At 41.6% G+C, this 27132-nt stretch overlaps 2 protein-coding genes across 2 annotated transcripts in view; one reads left to right on the forward strand and one right to left on the reverse strand.

Moving 5' to 3' along the window:
• Nucleotides 1–1751: 1751 nt before the first annotated feature.
• Nucleotides 1752–19386, forward strand: pde6a (phosphodiesterase 6A, cGMP-specific, rod, alpha; the record flags this gene model as incomplete). The annotated part of the gene is made up of 22 exons (XM_083685627.1): nt 1752–2228; nt 4143–4295; nt 4677–4766; nt 5031–5171; nt 5327–5401; nt 5518–5582; nt 5952–6018; nt 6364–6411; nt 6672–6821; nt 7337–7480; nt 7713–7778; nt 7875–8021; nt 14525–14632; nt 15269–15378; nt 15730–15817; nt 16061–16161; nt 16283–16390; nt 16738–16801; nt 17379–17453; nt 18460–18543; nt 19015–19183; nt 19337–19386. The coding sequence occupies 22 exons, from the start codon at nt 1752–1754 to the stop codon at nt 19384–19386; spliced, it is 2580 nt and encodes an 859-aa protein (XP_083541753.1).
• A 5586-nt stretch (nt 19387–24972) lies between these two features.
• The window catches only part of ppargc1b (peroxisome proliferator-activated receptor gamma, coactivator 1 beta), a gene marked incomplete at its 5' end in the record, with an annotated part of 45013 nt that continues 42853 nt past the window's right edge, over nt 24973–27132 (reverse strand). Inside the window, 3 exons of the mRNA XM_083686384.1 lie at nt 24973–26425; nt 26664–26803; nt 26929–27047. Coding sequence (XP_083542510.1) covers nt 26334–26425; nt 26664–26803; nt 26929–27047 — 351 coding nt within the window. The 3' untranslated portion in view covers nt 24973–26333. The remainder of the gene's footprint in view (nt 26426–26663; nt 26804–26928; nt 27048–27132) is intronic.

Here is a 27132-nt window from a genome sequence, read left to right on the forward strand (position 1 = left end):
GTACGTCATGACATATGAAGCCCAACACGAACGCCCCCATCACGTGATAAAGTCCAGCCCCTTCCACGTGACAACATATATTCGTAGTTTATAATTCCAATTATTGTCCCAAAAAATAGAACGACAATCGGAAATAATTCAATTGTAGCGCGAATCGTTTTTAAAGGTAATTTCATATTCCGGGTTGAGAAACGAAATGCATAGTGCTGTCAACGCCTGTAGCATAGTGCCCCCAAATGGCATGATGACGCTATAGCTTTCACATGCCAGACATGCTCATGCTCACTGAACATATTATATGGCTCCAAAACAGTGTCAAGCAATGTTGACTACTGATAGGTTAGTCAACTTTGACCTCCTCCTCCTCCAATATCTAAAGGATGCAGGCCAAGGACACAAATAGAACACATGGCTATATGCCATAGGAATAACATAAGCTAAGGCTGTCAGATAATATGTGTCATGTATGTTGTTTGTTTTGACACAAATGCACTCCTGAATCACTGTCAAAACTAAAGCATCTCGTATTGACTTGGTTGCCTTTTCATTATGTCCACTTATGTTGTCAGGTAATTTGGACATTAGAGAACATCAACATATAACAAATAATGCTAGCTCGCCAACAAATCCCCATGGGTTGCATGATTGACCATCCCTCTGTTGTTCAAACCCTTTTTTCATGGGTGTATACCACTTTTACATGATCTGATGCCGTCAGAAGTCTCACATTTTAAGAGAATGTTTTTACCACCTCCTGTGGTGATTGACTGCAGTCTTACAATTATAATCTACATTTTCAAGGATTTATTCCACTTGCAAAATTCAAGGTGAAGAGTTACATAGAGACCCTGTACAACCTACTTCGAAATAAGTCATTTTAGTTGTAATGCTTGGTCTTTGGTAGGTATTTGATCAAACTTGTTTTTATGACTTAACACATTCCTTTTTACAATATACAAGAGTGATAATAAAACAATTTCCTTAAAAAAATTCCTTTAGAAATTGGAAAACTCCTATAGAACTGGTAATCCTGAAGGGCATGAATGGAAGCATACTAGACCTGCCTGTAAATTCTCAACCCTAAATACTACAAACTTCTTCTTAGAGTATGTCATTTTAGCTGTATCTCTGACGTATTATTTTAATAAACAGACCTGTAGCTCTATCCAAAAACCAATCATTCACTTGTATCTGTCTGCTACAATGTAATGACACATGTTGTTTTCCTATTGAGGGGATATTATTTGATGTAAATTGATATGCAAAGACAAATATTTGAATTGTTCAAATCTGAAAATACAGTTTTCAGTTTCCCATTTACTGCCATTGACTTCTGTGATGGGTTTGTGTGTGTATGTGTCTCTGTGTGTGTGTGTGTGTGTGTGTGTGTGTGTGTGTGTGTGTGTGTGTGTGCGTGTGCGTGTGCGTGTGCGTGTGTGTCTGTTTCTTGAACGTTACATTATTTTCACTTAGGGATGGATCTTGTTGGGCTGAAGAAAGAATTGTATCATTGTACCATGTATCATAATCCTGATGTGTAATTGGATGGGGGATTACCATCACACATGACCATTTAAAACAATCCAGATAATCCTCATTCTTTCTCAGCCACCTACAGTGGACAGGAGAACACAAATAGATAAGCAGTGCGCTGAGGACAATACCAGCTCTCTGGCTGGCTTGCTGCCTGTCCATTTAGACTGTAAAGTAACCCACACAGTCTTAAGCCTGTCCTCCAACAGAAACTGAACATGGCTGCTGTGGACAAAGATGTGGCCGAGAAGTTCCTGGAGAGCAACCCTGCCTTCGCCAAGGAGTACTACGATGCCAAGTTTCGGCCCAAGATCGTCTCAGACCTCTTTGAGGACAAGAGGTCGTCTGTGAACATCAGCTCCTTCCACGAGCTGAGCACCATCGAGGAGAGTGAGATCATGTTTGACCTGGTCAGGGACCTGCAGGACAACCAGATGCAGATGGAGAAGGCCATCTTCAACCTCATGCGCCACCTGAGCTTCATTATACGGTCCGACAAGATGAGCCTCTTCATGTACAGGATGCGTAATGGTACGGCCGAGCTTGCCACGCGCCTCTTCAACGTGCACAAGGACGCCACACTGGAGGAGTGCCTGGTGCAGCCCGACAGCGAGATTGTCTACCCACTGGACATGGGCATTGTGGGTAATGTGGCCACCACCAAGAAGACAGTCAATGTGCCCGATGTCACACAGGTGAGAAGTGAGCATCTCTTTGGTCACTTCACATAGTTTTAGACTACAAAAGTAGTCTAATCCGAATAGCCTATGCAATTTTCTTATATTATTTGATGTTTATCTATATTAATCAATATTAATATTAAAGTACTTTACTGCCACTGCAGTAACACTGTAGTACGTGCTTTAACCTCTAGGGGACAGCATGACATCATTGAGTCTCTGGTATTAATTCCCCCAAAGCCAGTCCAATCTTATTAGAGCCAATACATTTGACATTTGAAAATGATTGGCAAGCTTATTTTCATACAGTACACGTTTGTCACACTACTCCCTATCCTTAGTGGATGGCCATCACTGTCCACACTTTTGTATTAAACATTATGTGACCTTAAAAGCTAATTGGGCTGTTCTCAGTGTATATAAGTAATGCAATGCCCTTTGTATAGATTGATTACTAGTATTAACAGGGATATGTGAGACTTTCTTAAAATATAGACCAAAGAACCCATTTTGAATACAGCTTAATTCATTTTCACAAAACAACACAAAAATCCTCTCTGCTATCATGGCATTAGGCTGAAGCAAAACTTTTGATATATATACATTGAATACCATTATAGTTTGATAATCCTTACACTTTACCTTATACTGCAGGTTTATTCAAAACTAACTCTAACCCATGGTGAGGGAAATAGAGACAAGACAACTCAACATTCTGATTCTGATTCTGATTCTGATATCAGGGATTACAGAATGCCCAACCATTGTGAAATACTTTTAAGATTGCTCCAGTTGGCTGGCTTTTGTATGGTAATGAAGGCATGGACAGAGCCTTTGGTTCCTCCTTCTCCATAGTAAAAAGCAGCAGTACTATTCCTTGAATATGTATCAGCGGAGGTAGAAATCGTACAGGCTCATTGTAATGCATGGAATGGAATGAGGAATAGTATCATTTCTACCTCCACCAGCCTCCCCTGATATGTAAGTGTGGTGTGGGATTACAACAAGCGGTTCCCCTCCCCCACTGGGTGTGCAGTGCTGCTGGGTGTTACCGGGCTGCTAGGGGATAAAGCCCTTTAATCTCATCTGAATTAGAGCGATCCTGGATTATTTCTAAAGGTCATAGCCTAAAGCCATTTTCACCAAGTCAGCAGAATAACAAGGGAACTCACCTTTACTCTATTCTGTATTCACCTCATGTCTCTCTTTCTTTAATCCACCTGTTATTAAACATATTACTGTGTCTCCAGGAGAAATAACCTACAATGAAATTGAGAGATGAGACTTTTCCTAGATTTCCTATGCTATGAAAGACAGTGGATGAATCTACTGCAAGATTAATTCAAAACTCAGACCCCACGATAGCATAATTAGTCATTCATAAACAAAGCAAAGTAACTTCATCATAAAAGCCCATGGGTGTTTGTGTTTACATAATGCAATTATTAATTTAACCTTTTCTTCAAACTTTGGGGCATGAGAATCACTGCAGCATACATAATCAATGGATGATAGTCTCAGGGGTTTAGGGTCAAAAGTGTCAAACAGTAACAAGCTATTAGTCTGTACCAGTGGAGGCTGGTGGAGGCAGAAATTGGAGGACAGGCTCATGTAATGCATGGAATGGAATGAGGAATGATGTCAAACACGTGTGTTTGTTACCATTCCTCCTTCCGTTCCATGCATTACAATGAGCCTGTCCTTTGATTTCTACCTCCACCAGCCTCCACTGGTCTGTACCACCCAGACCACTGCCTGATGTTTGTTACTGTATTACTGTAGCTTTTGTAGGTAAACAACGTATATAACCTGGTTGGAATTCACCTTGGTGAGTTCTCAAAGAGATTACTTCCTTTTCGAAATATCACCCTTGTTTACCTCTATAGGTAAACCCTAGTAAGAATGCTCTATATATGGTTTCTTCCTCAGAACAGCAACTTCAGTGACTTTGTGGACAATCTCCAAGAGTACACAACCAAGAACATCCTGGCCACACCCATTATGAACGGCAAAGACATGGTGGCTGTCTTGATGGCAGTGAACAAGATTGATGGCCCACGCTTCGATGCCAAGGATGAGGAGGTATAACCACTCCCTAACCCCCATCCCTCTCCACATACTGCACACACATACCGCACGCATTCACACCCCGCACGCATACTCACACGCAGACACATACGTATGTGTGCACAAAACACATACACGCAGACACATGCGCACAAACACACACACACACACACACACACACACACACACACTGTGGTTCACTGGACTCCAGTGAGTATTGCATGTTTACAAATGTTTATTATTGCGTGAACTGACATGTGTTGATGATTCATTTAAAATGCCAAGAAGGTCTCTTGCAAACACTTCTCTAACTGTGCTTCTCTATATGTAGTATTTCCCCTAGTCTATGTGATCAATGCAACCTCTCAAATTAGTGACTTCCTTTGTGCTTGATAGACCCTGAAAAAGTATCTCAATTTTGGCAACCTGGTTCTGAGAGTGTTTCATCTGAGCTACCTACACAACTGTGAGACCAGAAGGGGACAGGTGAGATTTTGTAAACAAAGGCCTCAATTCAATCAATTACAGATAATAAAACATCGCTTTTCAACATGCAGTGATAATGAATGTGGATTCATACCCTCAACTGAACAGTGTGAAACTGGAACAGTGTTACTGTCCTTGAAACCTGCTATGTCCAATTGATTGAATTTGGCTCAAATTTGTTATTTCGCAGACAACATCCTACCCGTACTTATCCTGCTTGACCCCCTGCTTGACCCCCTACTGTTATGATCTCACTTCCTGTAGGTCCTGCTCTGGTCCGCCAGCAAGGTCTTTGAGGAGCTGACGGACATTGAGCGACAGTTCCACAAAGCCCTCTATACCGTCCGAGCTTTCCTCAATTGTGACCGCTACTCTGTTGGTCTTCTAGACATGACCAAGACCAAGGTGAGCAGGAGTCTTCAACTGGCCAAACATCAGTACACTAGTGCCCAGGCACCAGACAATATTATCTTACAGTAGCTTGGAGAAGAAGAAGGCACATGTTGACCTTTTGTTGGACTGACATTAGCGGTGTTACAGTAAATGTCTGTCTGCTGCAGGAATTCTTTGACCTTTGGCCTGTGTTGATGGGGGAGGCGCCTCCATACGATGGACCCAAGACCCCTGATGGCAGAGTGAGTAACTATAGTGACTACCAGTAACAGTGAAATGTCTAATAAGTATGTTAGTATCAGAGTAGTACAGTATATGAGCAGTTTCAATCAGGTCTTATTCTTACATTTCCTTCCAGGAAGTGATCTTCTACAAAGTTATTGACTACATCTTACATGGAAAAGAGGACATCAAAGTCATACCGTGAGTCATTGGATAAATGATCAGTACAAGTATTTTAGCATTATAGAATACAGTACAATTACAGTAGAAGACAGTAAAAGTTACTTTTAGTACTGCTTATTCTCATTTTGAAAACAGTTCAATATCTGGTCACTGTCTGCCTTTCAATCAATCCTTGCTGTTCCCCATGGCCCAGTATTTCAAAATGTTTAATATAGATCAGAATGATCCAGACTATGTTTTGCTATCCAGGATCAGATCTATCTGGCAGGTTTTTACTAGTAGAGGAGAAATCAGACAGCTCGACCTGATCTTGGATAGCAAAAAATAATCCGGATCATTCTGATCCGGATTAAAAGTTTTGAAATATTGGACCCATATCTTTCTCAGGAACCCTACTCCAGACCACTGGGCCCTGATCAGTGGTCTTCCCACCTATGTAGCAGAGAACGGACTGGTGAGTGGCCTCACTGCAGGATGTCTTCCCTTTGGACAACCATGAGGGCAGACAAGCAGAAAAGCCATTAGAGTTTATTATTATGCAGCTGTCAAGTGCACACAGCCTGGAAAATGAAATGCGCTCTCACACTGAAATGATGGATAATTGCAATTTGGTGGACATTGTAATTAATTGTGCGGTGCTTTTCCATCCCAGTGAGTATGATCGCCTGTTTCTCCTCTTCTCCTCTCCTCTTCTCTCCTCTCCTCTTCTCCTCTCCTCTTCTCTCCTCTCCTCTCCTCTCCTCTTCTCTCCTCTCCTCTCCTCTTCTCCTCTCCTCTTCTCTCCTCTCCTGTTCTACAGATTTGCAACATTATGAACGCAGGCCAAGATGATTTCTTCAACTTCCAAGTAAGACGAGTCCACCATGATTACCAATGACTGTGGTGAAAAATAATGTGAATTGTTCAAACTAATCTCATCTCTGCAAATGTGGGTTATAATTACGTGGCTATAGGGAGTTTCCTTACAATAACCTAAATGACGAGAATAGATCAACATACTACATTTACGACTATACATACTATTGACTACTGTCTGTTTTGTGTTCGCATTTCTATGTATTCAAACACTCTTGACGTCAAGTCATTTTCTTTTCCTTTCCTTTTCAGAAAGAGCCCCTGGATAGTTCAGGTTGGACCATCAAGAATGTCCTGTCCCTGCCCATCGTAAATAAGAAAGAGGAAATCGTGGGAGTGGCCACCTTTTATAACAGGAAAGATGGGAAGCCCTTCGATGAGATGGATGAAACTTTAATGGAGGTACTCTGGAGTCCAGTGAACCACAGGGATGGGGAGTGTGTGTGTGTGTGTGTGTGTGTGTGTGTGTGTGTGTGTGTGTGTGTGTGTGTGTGTGTGTGTGTGTGTGTGTGTGTGTGTGTGTGTGTAGGGGGAGTACGGAGAGAACACTGACTCACTGCTTTATAAATAAACAGAGGGAATCGACAGTGGCTGCATTATTTATTGGTTAGCGTTGAGCCCTTTATGAAGACTATTCCATTATATTATATTCTTACATTTTGGTAGGTAACAGATACAATATCTGTTATATTAAGAATAATGATGACATTGTCAATTATTATTTTTATTAATATTTTTTTTTTCATCCTTAGTTTTTCTGTAATGCATCCTCCTTTCAATCCAATTTGATAATGTCTCTATGTTGATGTTGTTGTATCATGCCTGAGATGATATCAGTCCTAACTCTCTCTTTCTCTGTCTCTGTCACTCTCTATAAATCACTCTCATTTTCTTTCTCTCTCTGCTGGTCATGACAGTCCCTCACCCAGTTCCTCGGCTGGTCAGTATTGAACACAGACACCTATGACAAGATGTACAAGCTGGAGAATCGTAAGGACATCTTCCAGGACATGGTCCTCTACCACATCAAATGCAGGAAGGATGAGATTCAAAAAGTCTTGGTGGGTAGCCCCATGTTGTTCATAAACAGGAGGTAAAACACATTTATAACACGGAACAAGCTGTCATATTTGATATGAGGTCATTTGTCAATGGTGCGATGTTACCGTCTGTGAGATTTAGATGGAAAGCCCTAGCAGAGAAAAATAATCAAGGTTCTCAGGGAATCAGTAAATTGATTGATATAGTGCAGTTTCATCCAAGGTGAACATAGATGGTGTGTATTGCTTTTAGAACACACAGGAAAGGTGGGGGAAGGAGCCTGACGCGTGCGAAGAGGACGAACTGGAAGAAATCTTGGTAAACAACTTTCCTCCAAATCCATTTATTTTTTATTTACTGCCCGCCTGCCTTTGTAGACTAGGCATAACACACTCTGTTTCTCTGTTCCCTCAGTCTGAAGTGCTGCCCAACTCCAAAGTGTCAGAAATCTTTGAGTTTCACTTCTGTGACTTTGAGTTCAGTGAGCTGGACCTTGTCAAGTGTGGCATAAAGATGTACTACGAGCTGGGAGTGGTGGAGAAGTTCCACGTCCCCCGTGAGGTAAGTAAAGGCAGCACGATGGGTACAAGAGATTACCCAATAACTACCAGGTATTATGTTCCATTTAAAGATTAAGTTCATGCATACTTACGTACAGTATATCTCATTGGGTAGGAGGAATGGCAGTGCCCCAAAAATATACATCTTGTCACAGGTGCTTGATTCTGAATCTGGGAGGGAGGCCATACAATCCATAGGACTAGTGTTCATGTGCTGAGGGAACGTCTACTGTTGCACTGAACTGGAGAGGAAGCTTTTAGGTTAAGGTGTGGCACTAATATCCAGGCCTAAGCAGCAGACAATTAGACCTGCAATGCAATGTTAAAAGACCCTCAACAAAGTTGACGTTACGTAATTTAGGAGAGAGACAGAAAAGCCTGGTTTAATTTCATCTTTATTTTTCCATGCATTTTTGTAAATATGTTTGTGTATGCTATGCTGTAGTTCTACTGCACCTCTTCTTTGGGGCAAATTACCTGTAAAAAAAAAAGAAAAAAAAAGAGAAAGCTGTTGACAGATTTCAGAAGTCAGAAGTTTCAGAGATGTTTTTGAGCAGTGTTTTACACAGCTGTACTATCAGGTCTGTATAATCCTAAATCATACCTTTAAACAGGGAGTATCCCTGGGCCATAGCTTTGCCTGGGAAGCTGGTTCCCCCAGGCACCAGAAGCTGCAGAGAGAAATTATAATATTCATTATCACTTGTTCTCTGTCATCCCAAAATGTTCTGCAGTGCCTTAATACAACTCAGCATAATATTAATGAATAGTTTCCTCATTAGTACTGTAAAGTATTGTCATTAACCTGTCAACTACAGTATTTGACATAGTGGCTAAAAGGGACCCACAACAATAACAATGAGTCCAATAAGTAAGGATTCAAAATGGCAAAGACCCTTCTTTGTACACCAGAATAGTGGAATAATACACTTATTGTCAGAAAAGACACTTACTCTCATTTCTATGAAGGGGCACAGGCATTGGTGCCAGGGCTCGGGAAATGCCTGCCACTTGTGGCTGTGATATCATAGGCCCAGTGATGGTCCCACCTGGGTACATGTTCACATATCTCCCCCTAGGAGGACCTGTCACACAAGGGGGAAAGGTGTATCACTGCTCAGAGAAGATGACCACAGAAAGAAAATAAACTGCAAAAGTGTCACATCTAGATCCACCACATCCACCATATTCTGTTTCTCACAAGCTACTGTAGCTTGAGATATAATCACCTGCTCTCATGGAGTATGGATTAACTCCATTTTGGAGACCAATGTTGCCCTTTGGTGGAGGTGGAGGTGGAGGTGGTGGTGGAGGTGGAGGTCTAGTCTGTGGAAGAGTGAACAAAATATCAGAAACATAATAAATAACTGGCCAACTAAGACTGTGGTTTTTAAACTTTAAATAACCATTTAAAGTAGGTACCTTCTCCTGAGACACACTCTCCTTCACCCATCCCTGAAGAGCATCAAACACCATCTTAGTAAGAAGAGAAGAGGTGTTAGAATCAAACCAGCACATAACAGCCATTTGATCTCTTACTTTGGAGTTCATGTTGTATTATTACTTGTTCCTGCATTGGTATTAGTGGAATAGTGTGTGTGAAGAAAACCCCCCCAGAAAAGTGGTGTTTAGTTGAGATGATCCCTGACAACAGTAATTAAAATGTTTTAATGTTAATTAAAAACGTACAAGTTATGATCTTGAATAGTAATTCACTTCCTATAGTCTGCCTTATCTTATATCTTACTCTTCAAATAGATTATCACTATCTAATCTGATGTGTCGCCACGCTATAAAATGGTTGCATTCAGTCTAATATGAGTAACTTGTTAACTAACAATTCTCTATAGAATATGGAGAACTGGTTCCTTACAGGTTGGTTGCTATTATCTGGGAGATAGGCCTCTTTCGGTCTCCCAAGTGAAAGCCAGCTCAACCAGCCCTTTCCGCTGCTCTTCTGCTTTTCAGAAGGGGGTTCAGCTGATGGCTGGCTCGGGGCTTGAGCAATTGGCTGGCTGGGGACTTTGGGTTTGTCTTGACTAATCATCATGTAGTCCACGTATCTACTCCGAACATCTGTGACAAAGAGAATTCATTCTTAAGCTTCTTTGATCTGTGCTTCCCTCTTAAATTACAGCACATATTTCTATAGCTCACACATTCAGAAATCACCTTTTCTACTGGAGTAGAAATTACCCTGGGGGACTATTGGGGTGATGGGAAATGATGGAGGACAAATCTGAAATAAATAACAACCAATTTATGAATAGGACAGTGGTAATTGTCAGCTTGATACTGTGATGCAAAGCTTGAAGAACATCTTCAACTCACCTGTGGGAGGCGTGTTTGAGTCTGGCAGACATTACCCGGAACAGTGGCCATGGGTGGAGGTCCTACGGGTGGAGGGATCATGGGCGTGGAGAGTTGCACGTTATGAAGCATGACATCATCCTCATGGAGGCCTTCAACCATCGTAGTTGACCCTGGTATCGTCTTTTTTGCTTTTTTAGTTTTTTTAGTTTTTTTAGTTTTTTTAGTTTTGACTTTTGTGGAGCGTTTAACTTCATGTTTGACTCTCATTGACACCTGCTCAATTGAGTTACAGGACTGAACAATTCCAAGTGGATTGCATTGACCGGGCCCATCCTGAATCCGGGGTCCTGTTCCAGACCAGGCATCATCCACAACTGGAGTGCCCTGGCTAGGCCTAATATCTTTCAAAATCCTAGCATCATTTTTATAACACACATCAGCCACAAACGTGCCCAAGCCAGGCTGGAGATCACTAGCAAGCTGGACATTTGCCACAAGTGAGGTGTCCAGATCAGGCCAGGTGTTGTCCATAGTTGAAGTGCCCAGGCCAAGTTCAATGTCATCTATAAGTGAAGCTGGGACATTGTGGAGTTCTTCTACATTCAGAACATCTTGACTAGGTCGGCATTTGTCCACAATCGGAACATACATTTTGGGCTGGACATCATCCACTAGAAGAGTGCATCGGCCAGGCTGGAGGTAATCTAGGAATGGGGCATCAGGTTGGTGCTGGCTGTTGTCCATAGGTGAAGTGCCCAGGCCAAGACTGAAGTCACCTATAAGTGAAGTCGGGACAGGCCCAATTCCGTTTGGGATGTCCATTTTGGGTCTGACGTCATCCATAGTTAGACGGGGTGGGACATCATCCACGATTGAAGCATCCGCGTCAGGATGCACATTTTCCACAATTGGAACATCCAATTCCAACTGTACATCACCCATTATTAGTTCACATAGGCCAGGTTGGATGTCACTCACCATCTGATCATCAAGGTTTTGCAGTATGTTTCCCACAAGGATGTCCTGGCCAAGCCCTGCAGTATTTGTAATTGTGATGTCTAGGTCGTGTGTGACGTCTTCCACAGTTGGAGAATGCAGGACAGGCTGGATGCCATCAAAGATTGGGACATCCACTTCAGACAAGAAATCATCAACAATCAGGTCATCCAGGCCAGATTGGAAGTAATCCATGATAGAAATGTCCTGGCTAGGCTGGAAGCTGTCAGAAATAGGGCTGCCATGCATGACCTCTTCAGCAGACTGAACATCTTGACCTTCGTCTACAATTGGAACATCCATTTTTGGTTGGACATCATCCACTAAAAGAGCACACAGGCCAGGCTGGACATCATGTAAGATTGAGGAATGAAGTTGGGTGTCTTCCACAGCTGGAACAAAGAATTTATGTCGGACATCATCTACAATCAGGGCTTTTGATTCAGGCATGTTGTCTGCAGTGTCTAGACCAGGCTGGATGGCACCAATGACCAGTGCTTCAAGTTCAGGTTGGGCACTCTCCACAATTGGAGTATTCAGGTCAGATTGGACATTGTCCACATTCAAAAGGACTGGGCTAGGTGGGAGATAATCAACAATCATGACATCCAATTGGGGCTGCACAACATTAATAGGCAGAGCGTCCAATTTGGGTCTGCTATTCTCCATAATCAAGGCATTCAGAGAAGGCTGGACATTATCAACAATTGGTGTCCGATCGTCTTCTACCATCGTAGAGTTCGGTTTAGGCCGTTTGTCCTTCACAACTGGATTGACAACCTAAACATAGGAACACAAATGTGTGAAGAAGTGTCCCAGTTACCCGTATATGTATTCAACAATTTAAAATTGTAATGGACAAGTGTGCTTCATGTTTCAGCTGTAGGAGTGTAGCTTAATGCAGCCTAAAGTATAGCCTAACGAATTTGGGATGATATTTTGTGAGTGAAGTCTATTAGGCAGCATAATTTAATACTGACACTTGGCCTATATCAATATGAAAACTAGAATTGTGTAACCTAGATTTATAGCCAGTTGCATTTGTAACCAAATAATTTTGCTGTGCAAATATTTAATTTTAGCCTACTGGTGAAATTGTTGTTTGAAGTAAAGGCATCTAATATCAATAGATTTAGTCCGATAGTAGCCTAATGGCACCCAAATCATTTTTGTCTTTGGTCATAGAAAATGATCTCACCAAGAGACAAGCCCTCACTATGCGCAACGGGGACACAGCACTGTAACCCTAACCCTAACAGAGACAACTAGTGTGTCTTAGTAAAACGCTTATGAATAAATGTCTTCATTCACAGGCTTCATTTCATCACTCTCCTTTTATAGAGGGGCGCTACATCATTTGTGGGGGGCAATATGTTTACTGTACACTAGTTTGTAAACCAGTGAAACCAGTCTGTCAAGACACATCTCAGTTTAAGTCACTTACTTTTCTCTGCATGAGTAGGAGTGAAACAAAATGCCACATGAAGTAGTTCACGAGGCCCTCTTGAGACCTCTTCTGTGCAAACTGAATCATCTCTTCCAAGGTGAGACCACTAAGGAGAGGAAAACACATGAGGTTGAACCCTCTAAATCTAATATGGACTGGGTGCAAATGTCATTGCTGTTAACAATATCCTTACCATGGAATAGGCCCAGGAAATGAATGGCCACCCTGCCCCTGTGGACTATGCCGGGGTAGATGATTGGAAATATGGGGTGGAAGACGGGAAGAAGCATGTGCTTGATTAGCTCTGTTTTCCAAGAGCACCCCTCGATCTAGTTGATTATGGGAGCTGGAGTGGATGTATTTGTTCTGGCTCTGATCCCAGTCATACCTCTCTGTGAAACAAATGAGAGCAGAAGCTTGATTCTTTCACTTGGATGAAGGAGTGTCAGTATAACCATTAGACCTAACATATACTGTATGTGTAATGCTTATTGCTTACCCCAATGGCCATCTTGACCACGATAAAAGTATCCATTTGGTCCTGCTGCAGCAGCCTTAACAACACATTAAAGAGATGAGTATAATTTTAAGAAGGCAATCCAGAATATGTGTGTTCAGCTTGTATACATTATTGTATTGATTGTATACAGATACAGGTGTAGGACATATATCAAATTAATTGAGAAAGTTTTTTCTTGCCAGTCAGAGGAAAGTAAATGGAATTTAAATGTCATTAATACAGGAGCAGGTAAACTGGTGCAACAGGTGTGTCACTACTCACAGAATATGGATCCATGATTTCTATTCCTCTTTTCAGTAGCTGTGCTCCATATCTTGCATACTGCTCTTGGGTCAGGATATCTAATAATATAACCTCTTTGACCTCCACCTGTGGAATAAGATAGTGTTTCATTATGACATCATGGATCTAATTAGATTCCTTGATCTAGACTCAGGATGTCATAATTAAAGTCACAATTATGTCACAAGATGATGTCATAATGAAACATTATCAATCATTAGATTCCTTTTAGATACTGTAGAACAGCCCATATAATTAGAATTCCACAGAATTAGAAATGACCATTGAAACAGAATTATATGGTCTGAATTCTAATATCCCAGTCTTCATAGGGGGGTTAATGATTGCTGGCTATCTGCAGATAACCATGGTATAATAATGAGCCAAGTTTCATATGACTCACTATGCCCCTATAAGATTTGTGTCCCTTGCAACTAAACCAGGGTTCTCCAAGTCAGGTCATGGACAGCTGATATGCTGTTTTTTGTCACATCCCAACATGAACCACAATGAGTTAATCCACAGGTGTTACTGCAGAGCTGGAACAAATAATTCCAGACATAATAGTCTAGCTTTAGGACCTGTATATAGCTACTTCTATTAATCTGGAATTTAAGGCCACAATGAACTCCCTTACCAGCAAGGTCATGCCTGACTGCAGCCCTGCATAAATCATGCATAATGAAATATACTGTACATAAAGCAAGCATACAAGTCAAATGTAACAACTAATTTTACAGTCATTGTAATAACTAATCATGGCAGCTTACAGTAGGCTGTCTGTTGTAATAATGATTTGATACTAATAATTTTATCATGATCTTATTTATATTATCTTACTTTATTGTATTATATTATATCATATTATATTATATTTGATGCTGTGGTACAGTGGTGTGATAGTGATGTGTGATAGAAAGCTGATTGTTGTGTGTATTTCTCTTAGGCGCTGGTGAGGTTCATTTACTCCCTCAGTAAGGGCTATAGGAAGATCACCTACCACAACTGGAGACATGGCTTCAACGTGGGCCAGACCATGTTCACACTGCTCATGGTATGTAGCAACTCTCATCAATAGATGATTGGGTACAAACAGAATCGGGTACAAACAGAACCCCTGTGCTCGTGTAACATACTGTACTATAACTGACTCTACAGTACATGCCACTATAATCACAGATTCTACCACGACAGTTGATACATGAAATATGTCTTGAAGCTGTAGTGGCCAGCGATCCAAAGTGTTGTTTTACTGCATTTTTAAGCCCTGAACATTGATACCACTCATGGTATGAATCATTAGGGCATAACCTTTCCTCACGCTACATTGTTCCTCATCACACGGTGCGACACAGAGCTCCTCCTCGTAACTCACAGAGGAGGGAGGAGCAGTACAGGCAGCCTCATTACCAGAAGCCCTCGGCGGCTCCTCCATGCTTCATTGGTTATAATGAGCCCTCAAGAGCCAGGCTTCTCTATGGGAGCAGGATGAAGGAGCATGTGTGTGTGTGTGTGTGTGTGTGTGTGTGTGTGTGTGTGTGTGTGTGTGTGTGTGTGTGTGCATATGCATGTGTGTGCATGTGTGTATGTATGTCAGTGTCAGTGTCACATTAATAAGAGACCCAGGTGTGCCTCCATACAGTCCTTGCGGGGAAACCCTATTAATCCTTCCTGTCCTAACCTCTCTCAGACAGGTGACCTAAAGCGTTACTACACAGACCTGGAGACCATGGCCATGGTGACAGCTGGGTTCTGCCACGATATCGACCACAGGGGCACTAATAACCTCTACCAGATGAAGTAAGGGCTTTGTGTCTCCCTCCCTCCCTCCCTCCCTACCTCCCTCCCTCCCAAAGTCCCAAATCGACCCCCAGCCCCTACCCTATATGAACTGTGTAGGTGTTAGATACTGTATGTGTTAGCAATGTGGTAGTTAGCTCAATCTCACTCTCTGATAGGTAATGTAGATTATTTTTTAGATGCATTTGGGTTAGGGGCTAGGGGGTTGATTTAGGATTTGGGCACAGTCTTACTGCCAGCAATAGCACCTGGAGGGCTTTACAGATCCTGAGAAAGCAATGAGTCGTTATTTACCAATGGCTCATTCACCTCCTAATTTATCTCCATCTCAACCCCCCCCGTGTCTCTCAGGTCTGGCAATCCTCTGGCCAAGCTCCACGGCTCCTCCATCTTGGAAAGACACCATCTGGAGACTGGGAAGACGCTGCTGAGAGATGACGTGAGAACCTAACCTCAGAGTTGTTTTTCTTTCTTTCTTTCTTTCTTTCTTTCTTTCTTTCTTTCTTTCTTTCTTTCTCCAGTGGCAGCCCCATATGATCTACTAGAGATATCAACAAGCACATAATAAGACTTTGTAAAGATTAAATCATTCATTAATGTTACACAGCACATGTGTGTATTCCAGAATTCAACAGTATGTGCTCTCACAATATGTATCTTGATATCAGTTTATCTATTTCAGGCCTTAAATATTTACCAGAATCTCAACCGTCGTCAGCATGACCTGGTCATCCATTTGATGGACATTGCCATCATCGCAACTGACCTCGCTCTGTACTTTAAGTGAGTACATCCGAGAGGCTTTAAAAAGTGCCTTAAAAGGTGCCAGTGAGTGCACACCTGAGAACATTGAGAGTGTGTGATGACTATGTCAACAGAACGGTTCTCTCCTGTTCACCTGTAGGAAAAGAACCATGTTCCAAAAGATTGTGGACCAGTCCAAAACCTATGAGAACTGGAACGATTGGACCAAATACATGATGCTGGAGGTCACTCGCAAGGAAATTGTCATGTAGGTGCACCACCCCGTACGGATATGAGAATGGTAGATCCCTGAGTAGGAAATGATGGTGGTCCTTTAGAAATCTAACAGTGCATTGTCCTTAGACAATCATGACATAACATGCAATTCACTGTCCTAAATGCTACTATTATGGCTTGATACTGGATGCAAAGCCATTGTTTTGGTCAACAACAGTGCATGGCTTAAGTTGGTTGCCCAAAGCTGACGTAAGCATCCACATCCTCATCCTTTCCAACAATGATGGCTTCACTAAGCCTTGTGAAAGTGTAACAACGTCATAATAGTTGTTTCTATAGGCCTACATTACAGCTTTGAACACAGTCTGTCTCTTCCAGGGCCATGATGATGACAGCGTGTGATCTGTCTGCTATTGCCAAGCCATGGGAGGTGCAGAGCAAGGTAACATTGAAGTTAGAGTGTGTCATGCTGTTTCCTTCATATTCCACAGCATGACAACTGCTCTATAGTGTACGGGTTCCAGCAGGCCTCATTGAATATAGAGTGCACAGGAGAGAATGTGAATAATTTATTTACTCAAATACAAATCAGAGGATGTGATATGACTAGCAATGAAACCGATAGAATGGCGTTGCTGACATGCTGTGTCCGTAACGTGCATGCATTGAGAGCAGGTTTCCCGACATACTGTTTCATGTATCCAAATCAGCACTGTGTTTGTTTTTGTTGCAGTAACCACAACAAAACACAGTCAGTACAAATATATTCCTTTTGCTTTGGATGGACATACTGTAATTCTATGGGCCGGTTTCATAGACACATTAAAAACGTACTCTTCAACTAAAATGCATCTACAATGGAGATTTCCCATTGAAAGTGTGATTTGGTCCAGGATTTGGCCTATTCTGTGTCTGGTAAACTGCCTCTATAATAATGATTTCATAACTGTAGGCCTACAGTATGATGGTTGATCTGGGAGCATTGTCTGTATGGTAACCACACCTCTGTTGGCCTGCAGGTGGCCCTGTCTGTGGCTGCAGAGTTCTGGGAGCAGGGTGACCTGGAGAGGACTGTCCTGGAGCAGAATCCTATTGTAAGCCATGCATAGAGGAGGGGGGGGGAAGGGAGGGAGAGAGAGAGAAAAAGGGAGAGAGAGGGAGAAATAGAGGGAGAGTTCCCATGGGGCATGTGGTGATGTAGTACCTATTATGTAGTGCAGTGAGTCAGAAAGAGCGAAGCGGTCACCATGGCTCAGTCAACTGGACCACAGCCTGACACACATTCTACACACAGCACCGAGTTTAATAGCATTGGTGACAAAAGTGAAAACTTTGAGTTACAGTGCCAGATAGTATTCAGACCCCTTCACTTTTTCCAAATTGTGTTGTTATAGACTCAATTTAAAATGGATTAAGTTAAAAGAATTTGCCATCAATCCACACATAATACCCCAGAATGACAAAGCGAAAACAGGTTTTTAGAAATTTCAGTAAATTTATTACAATTGAAATACAGGAATACCTCATGTACATAAGTATTCAGACCCTTTGCTATGACACTCTCTTATCTACACAGTGTGTAATTGATTCCTATGCAAATCAGAGACCCTATAAAAACAAAGATATTAATTCCAAAATTACATTAACATTATCCTTGTATTAAGATGGACTCAATTCAACTTACTGAATGATTTGTTGATGACATTTTTGCATTTTAGCTAATTTTGCAGTGTCATAGCAAGGGGTCTGAATACTTATGTACATGAGGTATTTCTGTATTTCAATTTTAATAAATTTACTGAAATTTCAAAAAATGTGTTTTCACTTTGTCATTCTGGGGTATTGTGTGTGGATTGATGGCAAATTATTTTAATTTAATCCATTTTAAATTGAGCCTATAACACAACAAAATGTGGAAAAAGTGAAAGGGTCTGAATACTTTCCGAAGGCACTGTAGGTTTTAGGTTCAACCACTTTAGTTACAGTCAGTCTAGCCCAGTTCTACTTGTTGCAGTATATTTGGCCTAATAATCAGTATTTACCATTATTTTTCGGTATATTCGCAGTAATAATATATTTGCTCATATTTCTTCCCTCCAGCCCATGATGGACAGGAACAAGGCAGCAGATCTACCCAAGCTGCAGTGTGGTTTCATTGATTTCGTCTGCGCTTTTGTGTACAAGGTGAGTCCTTGCATCACATTCATAACCAGCATTAACGATTTCTACACCAAACATTTGACCCATTCATTAATGAATGACAACATTAATGCACTGACAACCAAGCAATTTAGGTCCTACTGAACAAGAGTCATATATATGTATATAGACATGATCAGTATGTTTGGCTTAAGGTTAAACAGTACTTTTTGAAGGAAAAGAGGAAAAAAAGGTGCTAACTAGAACACATACAAGGTTCTTCAGCTCTCCCTGTGGGAGAACCCTTTTGGGTTTCACATAGAACCTTTTCCACAGAAGGTTTTAAATGAAACCCACAAGGGATCTATAAAGGGTACTCCCACAGGGACAGCCGAAGAACCCTTTAGGAACCCTTTTTTCTAAGACTGTAGGGCTTTGACCGGGTTAGCCTTTTCTTCTACTCCTCCTTCCTCCTCCTCATATCCTTCCCTCTTGCCTGATACCCCTCTCCTCTAGGAGTTCTCCCGGTTCCACGTGCAGATTACGCCCATGCTGGACCGGCTTCTCAACAACAGGAAGGAGTGGAACGCGCTGAAGGAGGTGCATGAGGCCAAGCTGGCCGTGCTAGAGGAGGCCAAGAAGGCCAAGGAGGATGTGGCTGCCGCTGCCACTGCAGCCAAGCAGGGTGAGATACACACACACACACACGCAAACACGCAAACACACATGCACACACGTGCCCACACACAGACACAGACACACACACACACACACACACACAAACAATGTGTGACACTGAAAATGTGAGATATCTAACACAGTTCCCATTCATTCGCAGCAGCTGCTGCCCCAGCGGGCTCACAGTCAAAGACCTGCATCGTCAGCTAGGGAGATGGTACCCGGCAGGCAGTCCTGTATTCAAGACAAAGACATTGGGTCCAGTCCCAATACTACCTTCATTGGCCTGCTAGAGCCAGTTGACATTAGCCTAGCGTAGCCTGACAGAGGAACTATACAGAATACTATGCAGAATATAAAGCAAAGCCTGGACTGACTGCTTTGCAAAAGTAATGAAAGACTTAAATGGAGATGTTCAATAGCTCCAGAGGGTACATCTGAGTTGAGATACTAGATAGCTGCTTACTGAGCACTTCTTAGAAATGTTGAAAACATGGACCAGTGTTGGATACATTTTGCTAACAATGCTAGTGTTTGATGACACAGCATCCTGCTGTATACAGAATGTGAATACTTAGGCATATTAGTGGAATTGAGTATACAGTATGAGCTCACTGTTGATGATGTGTATCCTCTGATGTACAATGTGACATTATATTGCTTAGAAACACAGAAATCACAGTAAACCTATGGTTGGGAATAATTTCCATATGCTAAACGTACGTAGTGTATCATTGATTTCAGTGTTTCCTTGTACTCCGTTAGGATCTGTGCTATCCTACCCATATGGATAACAAAGTCATTAAACTACATATGCAAATCTCTGCACCAGGAACACTCACTGCCGATCTGGTAACTAAAAAGAATTAAGCCCTCAGCATTCCCTCTGGGATCGCACATCCTCCAGGATATATGAGTGAGTGTGTGTGTGTGTGTGTGTGTGTGTGTGTGTGTGTGTGAGTTAACCGTCCCACTGGGCCCATACGTAACAGTCTTACAAAACAGAACGATGGCCTAGGGGGTGGCGACCTAATTGAGCGAGGAGAATGAGAACCAATTGGCAGGGGAAGGGATCGGGGTGATGGCCTTAGCCGAGTGCGTCACTTGTACACACACGCAGCAGTGAGCGTAAGCAGCGTGTCGTCACGACTCGTGATGCTCCCCCTCTCTCTTACCTCGTCAGAGCAGGGCTGCAGTGAGGATTGCCGTATAGGGCTGTGCTGCTGTTCAGCGAGGCTTGTACATGCTCACTCTGACAGGAGGACCGCAGTGACTGCAGCAAAGAGATGCTGCATGATCAGAGCCTGCGGATGAGAGACGTCCCGTAAAGGAGAATCACACTGACATGCGAATCACAAGCTAGCTGAGCGGAAAATTGCCAGTGGCTCCTTGAGAAACACCATTAACCAGGGTAGTCTTAATCAGAGTCGGCTAACCTCCTTTTACCAAGGGGAACACAGCTGACATCCACACTCTCAACTGTGAAAGGAAGCCCCCGCTATACTACGTACTACATACTGAACGATACTGCACCCCCCTCCCCCATGATACTGCATCATAACACTGTTTAACCAAGGACTCCTTGGTAGAAGTGAATCCGCAGTATTTTTGTGTCAGGTCTAATGTATACTCATTGTAGAGAGCAGGGGGAGATAGGGTATACTGTAGATTTTGCTTTGCTTTCAGAGTAATGTCTTAAAATCCCCTTAAAGTTCATGGAATATGCAACTGAGGAAAATGTAAAGTGTGCATTAAAATATTTAAACGACAGATGTCTGGGTGTGCGTGTACAGTGTGTGTGTATTTTCATTGTCAATTTCATGTAGAAAGTTTAGAGCCCTTATGGTGCCACTCCACAGCATGATGTCATTATATGTATGTTGACTGCAATTAACATGTAGACCTGCTGTATTTACTCAACATAATGGTACATAATGGAAGTTAAGTAGCTACTGTATTGTGTACATTTTTGCTTTAGTGTTGACTATGTGGATATCATACCTATATGAGATATCATCACATTTCTTGCTGGTTTTAGGCTATGCTCAAGGGCATGTGGAGGTGTACCCCATTCTGTCCAATGAGGTCATTTCTGCATTACCTTTGACTATTTTTGGCTCAAGAGCACCCCATTAAAAATCTTTAATACGGTGGTCCCCCAGGGACAATTTTGATTTTTGTTTTCATTCTCATAACTATTGGCACACAAAATACATGTTGTTCATTAGGATTTTATTTTTTGGAGGCAAATCAATGAATATATATGTACTTTTTTTTACAGTATATGAGGAACATTTTCTACAGTTTAATAATGTAAACAATCTCTGAAGAGAAATGTATTCAGTTTAAAAGGAAGCCATAGTCTTCTTTTTTAAACTATTTACATGAATTAAAATATAATTTATAACATCAGATAATTTCTGCTATAGATAAATGTATCTATGAAACTAGATTTTAACAATTCAAAAATACTGAAATGCATTTTGTCTCCACATTCTCAAGACATATGAAATCACACAAAACAGAAAAACACCATTAAAAGACATCCAAACTAAGTGGCATATAAATAAAAAAGAATAAACGCAAAAAAAAAAAAACATATGTAAAAATATAAAATCTTACTAGCCGTATTTACCGTTTACCAAAAACTAAGTTAAAAAAGGAAATCATTTTGTGAATTTGATAGTCATTAGATGTAAATAGACAAAAAAATCAATAGCAATGAAAAAAAAAACATAAAACAAAAAAAAATAAACCATGTATGCCCTTTTGTGTCAATTTTCTTCCACCGAAGACCCACTCACAGCTAACTAGATTATGACAGTTCGTAGCCCCCAAATTGCCCATTTGACATCATACTGTATTACCATTACTTGATTTACAGATGTTTTTGTGTATTGACTTTCTGGGATACAAAACAAAACTTTGATACACGTGACTCAGGGTAGTGCAGACATAAACATATCAGTTACATCTGGAATACAGTGATCAGTGGTGATTTAGTGGCCAGAGTAGGCCCAATATTGCAAGCACTTCTGTCCATAGGGTGACTTTAATGTCATGATGAGTTTAAAGAGACATTTATTTCCAATAAAGGAATAAACGTAAAACAATGATGTTCTTTTTTGTGGGCCATGTAGCTGAATTATAACATTTAGAAAATCAATCTGATGAGGCTAAAAAATGTTCAATTTCAAGCCAACGTCAAATATAGTTTTTTGGTCAACTTGCCTCAAGTTTGTTTCTTCCCATTTCTGAAATTAAGAGTGGAAAGAAAGTATTACATTCTGACGAGGGTTCCCTTTGGAAAGGATTTCAATTTGGATCATCTCTCAACCTACAAACTCGAGATTGACAGTATCGTTGTTGAAATGTGTCGAAGCGCTCCGAAACACTGAGGAAAATGGTCAACATCAAAGTTTTCTATAAGAAAGTATATAATCATCTAAATATCTACACAAACACACAAATATATATTCATATATATATATATGTATATACCTTTTATAATATGGCTGTATCGAAAAACGTTTTTAATTACTTCAGTAATTAATAAAACACATTGGATTTGAAAGGAGATCAAACAGTAATAATAAAAGCTAGTACTAGCTTTGTTTTTTCCCTATTGTTTTAAGGCTCTCCTCAAGAGAATCGGCTGTCTGGTGTCATTCAACTCTTCTGATGGAAGCACCCCACTGGCATCAAGCAGTCCGACAATTCACAACAGGGCTAAAAAGAGCAACAACTGTTTTCTTTCCTTCAATCCACAATTAGAGTCATACATGTTCACAAGTTACCAATAATTATACAAGTGTCCACTGAAAATTAATCAGAATTCAACAACCTGTGTACCATCAAAATGTGGCAATAATATTATCAGTTCCTTTCATGAAAAGTTGTGAACAGATATTTCACTACTTGGGGCTTTTTTTTTGTGCAACAGTATTTATGTAATCCCGTATTGATATATGAGTTTTTAAATGTATGGCATGACTGACCACATTATTATTTGTCATTTTCTCTTTTTATACAGCAGTCTACAACGTACAGTACATGATCTGTTTTCAAGGATTTCCCCAACATATTTTATCACCCAACCACTTAAATAACCCCTTCCATCTTTGAGAAAGGCTGTCTCATAGATATATGTATTGCATCTCAATTGCGTTTTTAAAAAAAAGAAAATCATCAAAAATATTTAGTTATTAAAAAAAGAGAAATATAACCTTCTAGGGTATCTAAAGGGATACTTATTTTTTTTTTTTACAACAGTGTTGGACTTGTGAAGTCATATCAACATAAATTCCCTTCAGTTACTCCCTGTATTGTTCAACCTTGCATCTTTAAACAGTAATCTCTGCCAGTCTGATTTGCCAACGTGACCCACCACCACCTTTATAACGCACACCTACAAATCGCTGTATAGACACATTTCATGTTTCCACTAAGCATAGTGCTATATACACATTATATACTGTATCTATGTTGTATCATGTAAACCAGCACATTCTCTCACTTTTTAGTAGTATACATACTAAGCACAAATACTCATTCAGTTTTTTCTTGATTAGGAAGGTTTTTCTTTTCTTTTTTTGTATAGATGACATCTCGTTTCTCAATCAGTATGTATAGCACTAAACGTTTGATTTTGGACGTGGGTAACCTACGAGGGCAAGCCATGAAGGCACATCCTGATAGGCTCCTCTGTTAACACTGAATAAGGCGTCTTTGTACTTAGTGTGCGCTCTAATAAAGTCGAAGGAGAATCCAGTGATGTAAACATTCAATTCATGTGTGTTACAGAGGAGGGGATTAGAGAAAGAGACAGGGATAATCTGTTAGAAGTGTGTGTCCGGGGGGGGGGGGGGGGGGGGGGGGGTGTTGCCAAGGCTAGGGCAGCAGAAACAGAAAGCCCCATGCCCACACACCACACAAGAGGGCTAGGCTGCACAGTATTGAGGGGCCGGGTCAGGAGGGGGGCCAAAGAAAACAAGTACATGTTGGGAGAGAAAGAGAAGAGGCTTCACCTTTGGTCTCCCAGCACATCAGAGGGCCAACAGTCCCTCCCCCCCAGAGTCCCCCAGTGATGGCAGTGCCCAAAACACGAGACACAGACAACACAGTCAGATACACAATGATACATACGGTCGAGACTCCAAAAACAGACACGCAAACTATTCGAGTTTTTAGCCACGAGGCAAACAGTTCTGGGTATAGCAGGGAGCAAAAAAAGCTGTCCTTCACCCATTAAAGGAGAGCTTTAGAAAACTAGTGTTTCACAGAGGAAGAGCGAGAGTAAAAAGAGGGAGAGAGAGCCCAAGAGTGGGAGGGATGGATGGATATGAGGTAGAGACACTCAGCTGATACCATACCTCTATAGAGAATCAAAATTCAACAGACTCTTTGCGCTTTACCATCACCCCTTTCTCAAGTGTTACAAATGGTAGTATGACCTCTTTACCAACAGATACAAAGGTCTTTCCACTGTGAAGGGCTTAGAAGCTCTCTCCCTTGGCTATGCTGCTGGCTGCATCAGAGACAGAGAGAAAGTGAGAGAGAGAGGGAGGGAGAGAGAGAGAGAGACAAAGAGAGAGACTGGCATGGAGGGGCACTACATTCAGATTCAGTGCGGTGCACATTCCATTACTACAGATATCTAGAACTCAGGGGAGACTGGTGGAGGCAGAAATCGAAGTACAGGCTCATTGTAATGCATGGAATGGAATCAGGAAAGGTATCAAACACACATGTTTGATAACATTCCTCATTCCATTCCATGCATTACAATGAGCCTGTTCTTCGATTTCTGCCTTCACCTGTCTGCCCAGCTAGAACCTGTAGTGAGTTTATGTGTTGCTTTAACTTGCTGTAATGGGTTGTTATGGGTTGGGTTGGGCTAGGGATGTACTGTAGACATGTTCAGACAGTTGTCGGTACTGTAAGTGCAGTAAGTGCAGCCACTAAATGCATGGGATAGATTATGTGTTGGGAATCCACTTGAAGTGCAGTAAGAATCATTCGTATTGGTCAGATAGTGACAGGCTGTCAAATAGTGTGATTGATCTTTCCACCATTATGATGGCACGAAGTACTCACATCAATTAACTTGTCTAGTGTTCAATAAGAAGTAGCCATTAGCAAATATTAGACGACAGCGGTCAGTGAGTGATGGGTAGCAGTTCCAATAAGATTGGTTGAGATCGCTATTGATTTTGATGAGTCATGAGTCAGTTTCATTGAGTAAATGCTTTAGTATACTGGTTGACAATCACATTGTTGGTCATGCTGTAGACCTTGTGGAAACTATAATTTCTGTGGCATCCGTATGACATTTATTTATTTTCTGTATATATATATATATGTTTACATATCAAAGTAAATGTGTCAGCGTTAGCTATTTTACATCTGTCGTCCCTGGGCATGTGATTTGTCATCCTACATTCCCTTTTAAAGGTTCTATAGAGTGGGACTCTATCGTACAGTATAGACCAGAGCAGCCAGCAGCATAGGCCATTGCGTGGCAGAGTAGAAGGGAAGTCGAGAGGAGAAACATTACCTCGTTTGTGTGCATAGATGAAATCAAGGAAGCACTAAAATTACAAAACATGATTTTTTTACTTTTTCCTTTTACGATTTTGTAAACTCTTGAAGCTGTCAAATGATTTTTTCTGTTTTTGTCTTTTTGTCATAACACACACACAGTTTGAACATCCACAATTTTGCTAATATAAAGCAGGTTTTTGTTATATACCGTACGACTTAATGGCGAATACAGCTTGCGGTTCCACCAGTAGTGACCAATGGTGGATACAAAAAAACGACACACACGCAGACACACACACACACCACAACGACCAACGGAGGGAGCAAGGTTTGCTACAGAGGTCAAGTCCGCTCTCAACGAGGCGATGAACTCATGAACACAGACAGGAAGCAGCTTTTGTGTTCAGAGAACTTGTTGTTTCGTGGTTGTAGTTGTTGTTGTTGTTGTTGTTGTTGTATTTCCCATCCAACCCCCACTTCCTCGTTCAGTATTCCTCAGTTGAAAGAGACAAGGTCAGTTTCTTATTCCAATGTTAAAAATGTAAACATTAAGAGGTGCCTTGGTTGAGGTACTGAGGTAAGTCTCGGGGTCGGGGGCGTTTTTCTAAGGCGGGTCAGCGATGCAGGCTCTTCTGGGCTTCCTTCAGCAGGGTGTCGAAATCCAGGGCATCGTATTTGCTCTTCACTGGGCCTGGTCCCGCCTCGTCTGAGGAACACAAACACACCTCCGTCACAATACTGTCATGGCCATACACAATGCCACTGTACCAAAACCACCGGGAAATCCGCTAAACATATCTACATTTAGAACAGTCATACTACTTTGCAAGTACAAATTGTTGGGAGACATTGCATTACCAACAGTTCATGCTACTCCTTCCTATATTCAAGCTTCGACTATCATATCATTGCCCTTGTGCAGGGTTGGCCTGTTCTCTCCTTACCCAGATCTATGTAGCGCTTCCTGCTGAGCCTGCGCATGCCGTTCCCTCCCCCATTCTGGAAGAGAGGCTCTCGCCTGTGCCTCTGGACCTGCACCTGCCCCGTGGGCCCCTGGCGTATCTTAATGACTCCACAGCGCTCCCTACAGGCAACATAGAGAGACATGATGTTTACCACAGGGACCCTGATGTGACACATCCACTCCACAGGGGACTGAAAAGAGGTCAAAGACAGGTCAGGCCATAAGGCAGATAAATAAGGACCTACTCGTTTTTGATGATGACTTTGCAGTCGTCCGGGGCGCCGAAGGCCTCAAAGCGCTTACGCAGCATTGTCTGGGTGACGCTGCTCGGCAGGTTGTGAATGTAGAACACTTGGCAGTTGTCCTAGGCAACGACACCATGGTAAACGTCAGTACAGACAAGAGATTGGTGGCCAAGCACGACGGCTGGTACTGTATCACACTTTCAA

The sequence above is a fragment of the Argentina silus genome (genome assembly GCF_951799395.1).
Source record: "Argentina silus genome assembly, chromosome: 15".
Lineage (NCBI taxonomy): Eukaryota > Metazoa > Chordata > Actinopteri > Argentiniformes > Argentinidae > Argentina > Argentina silus.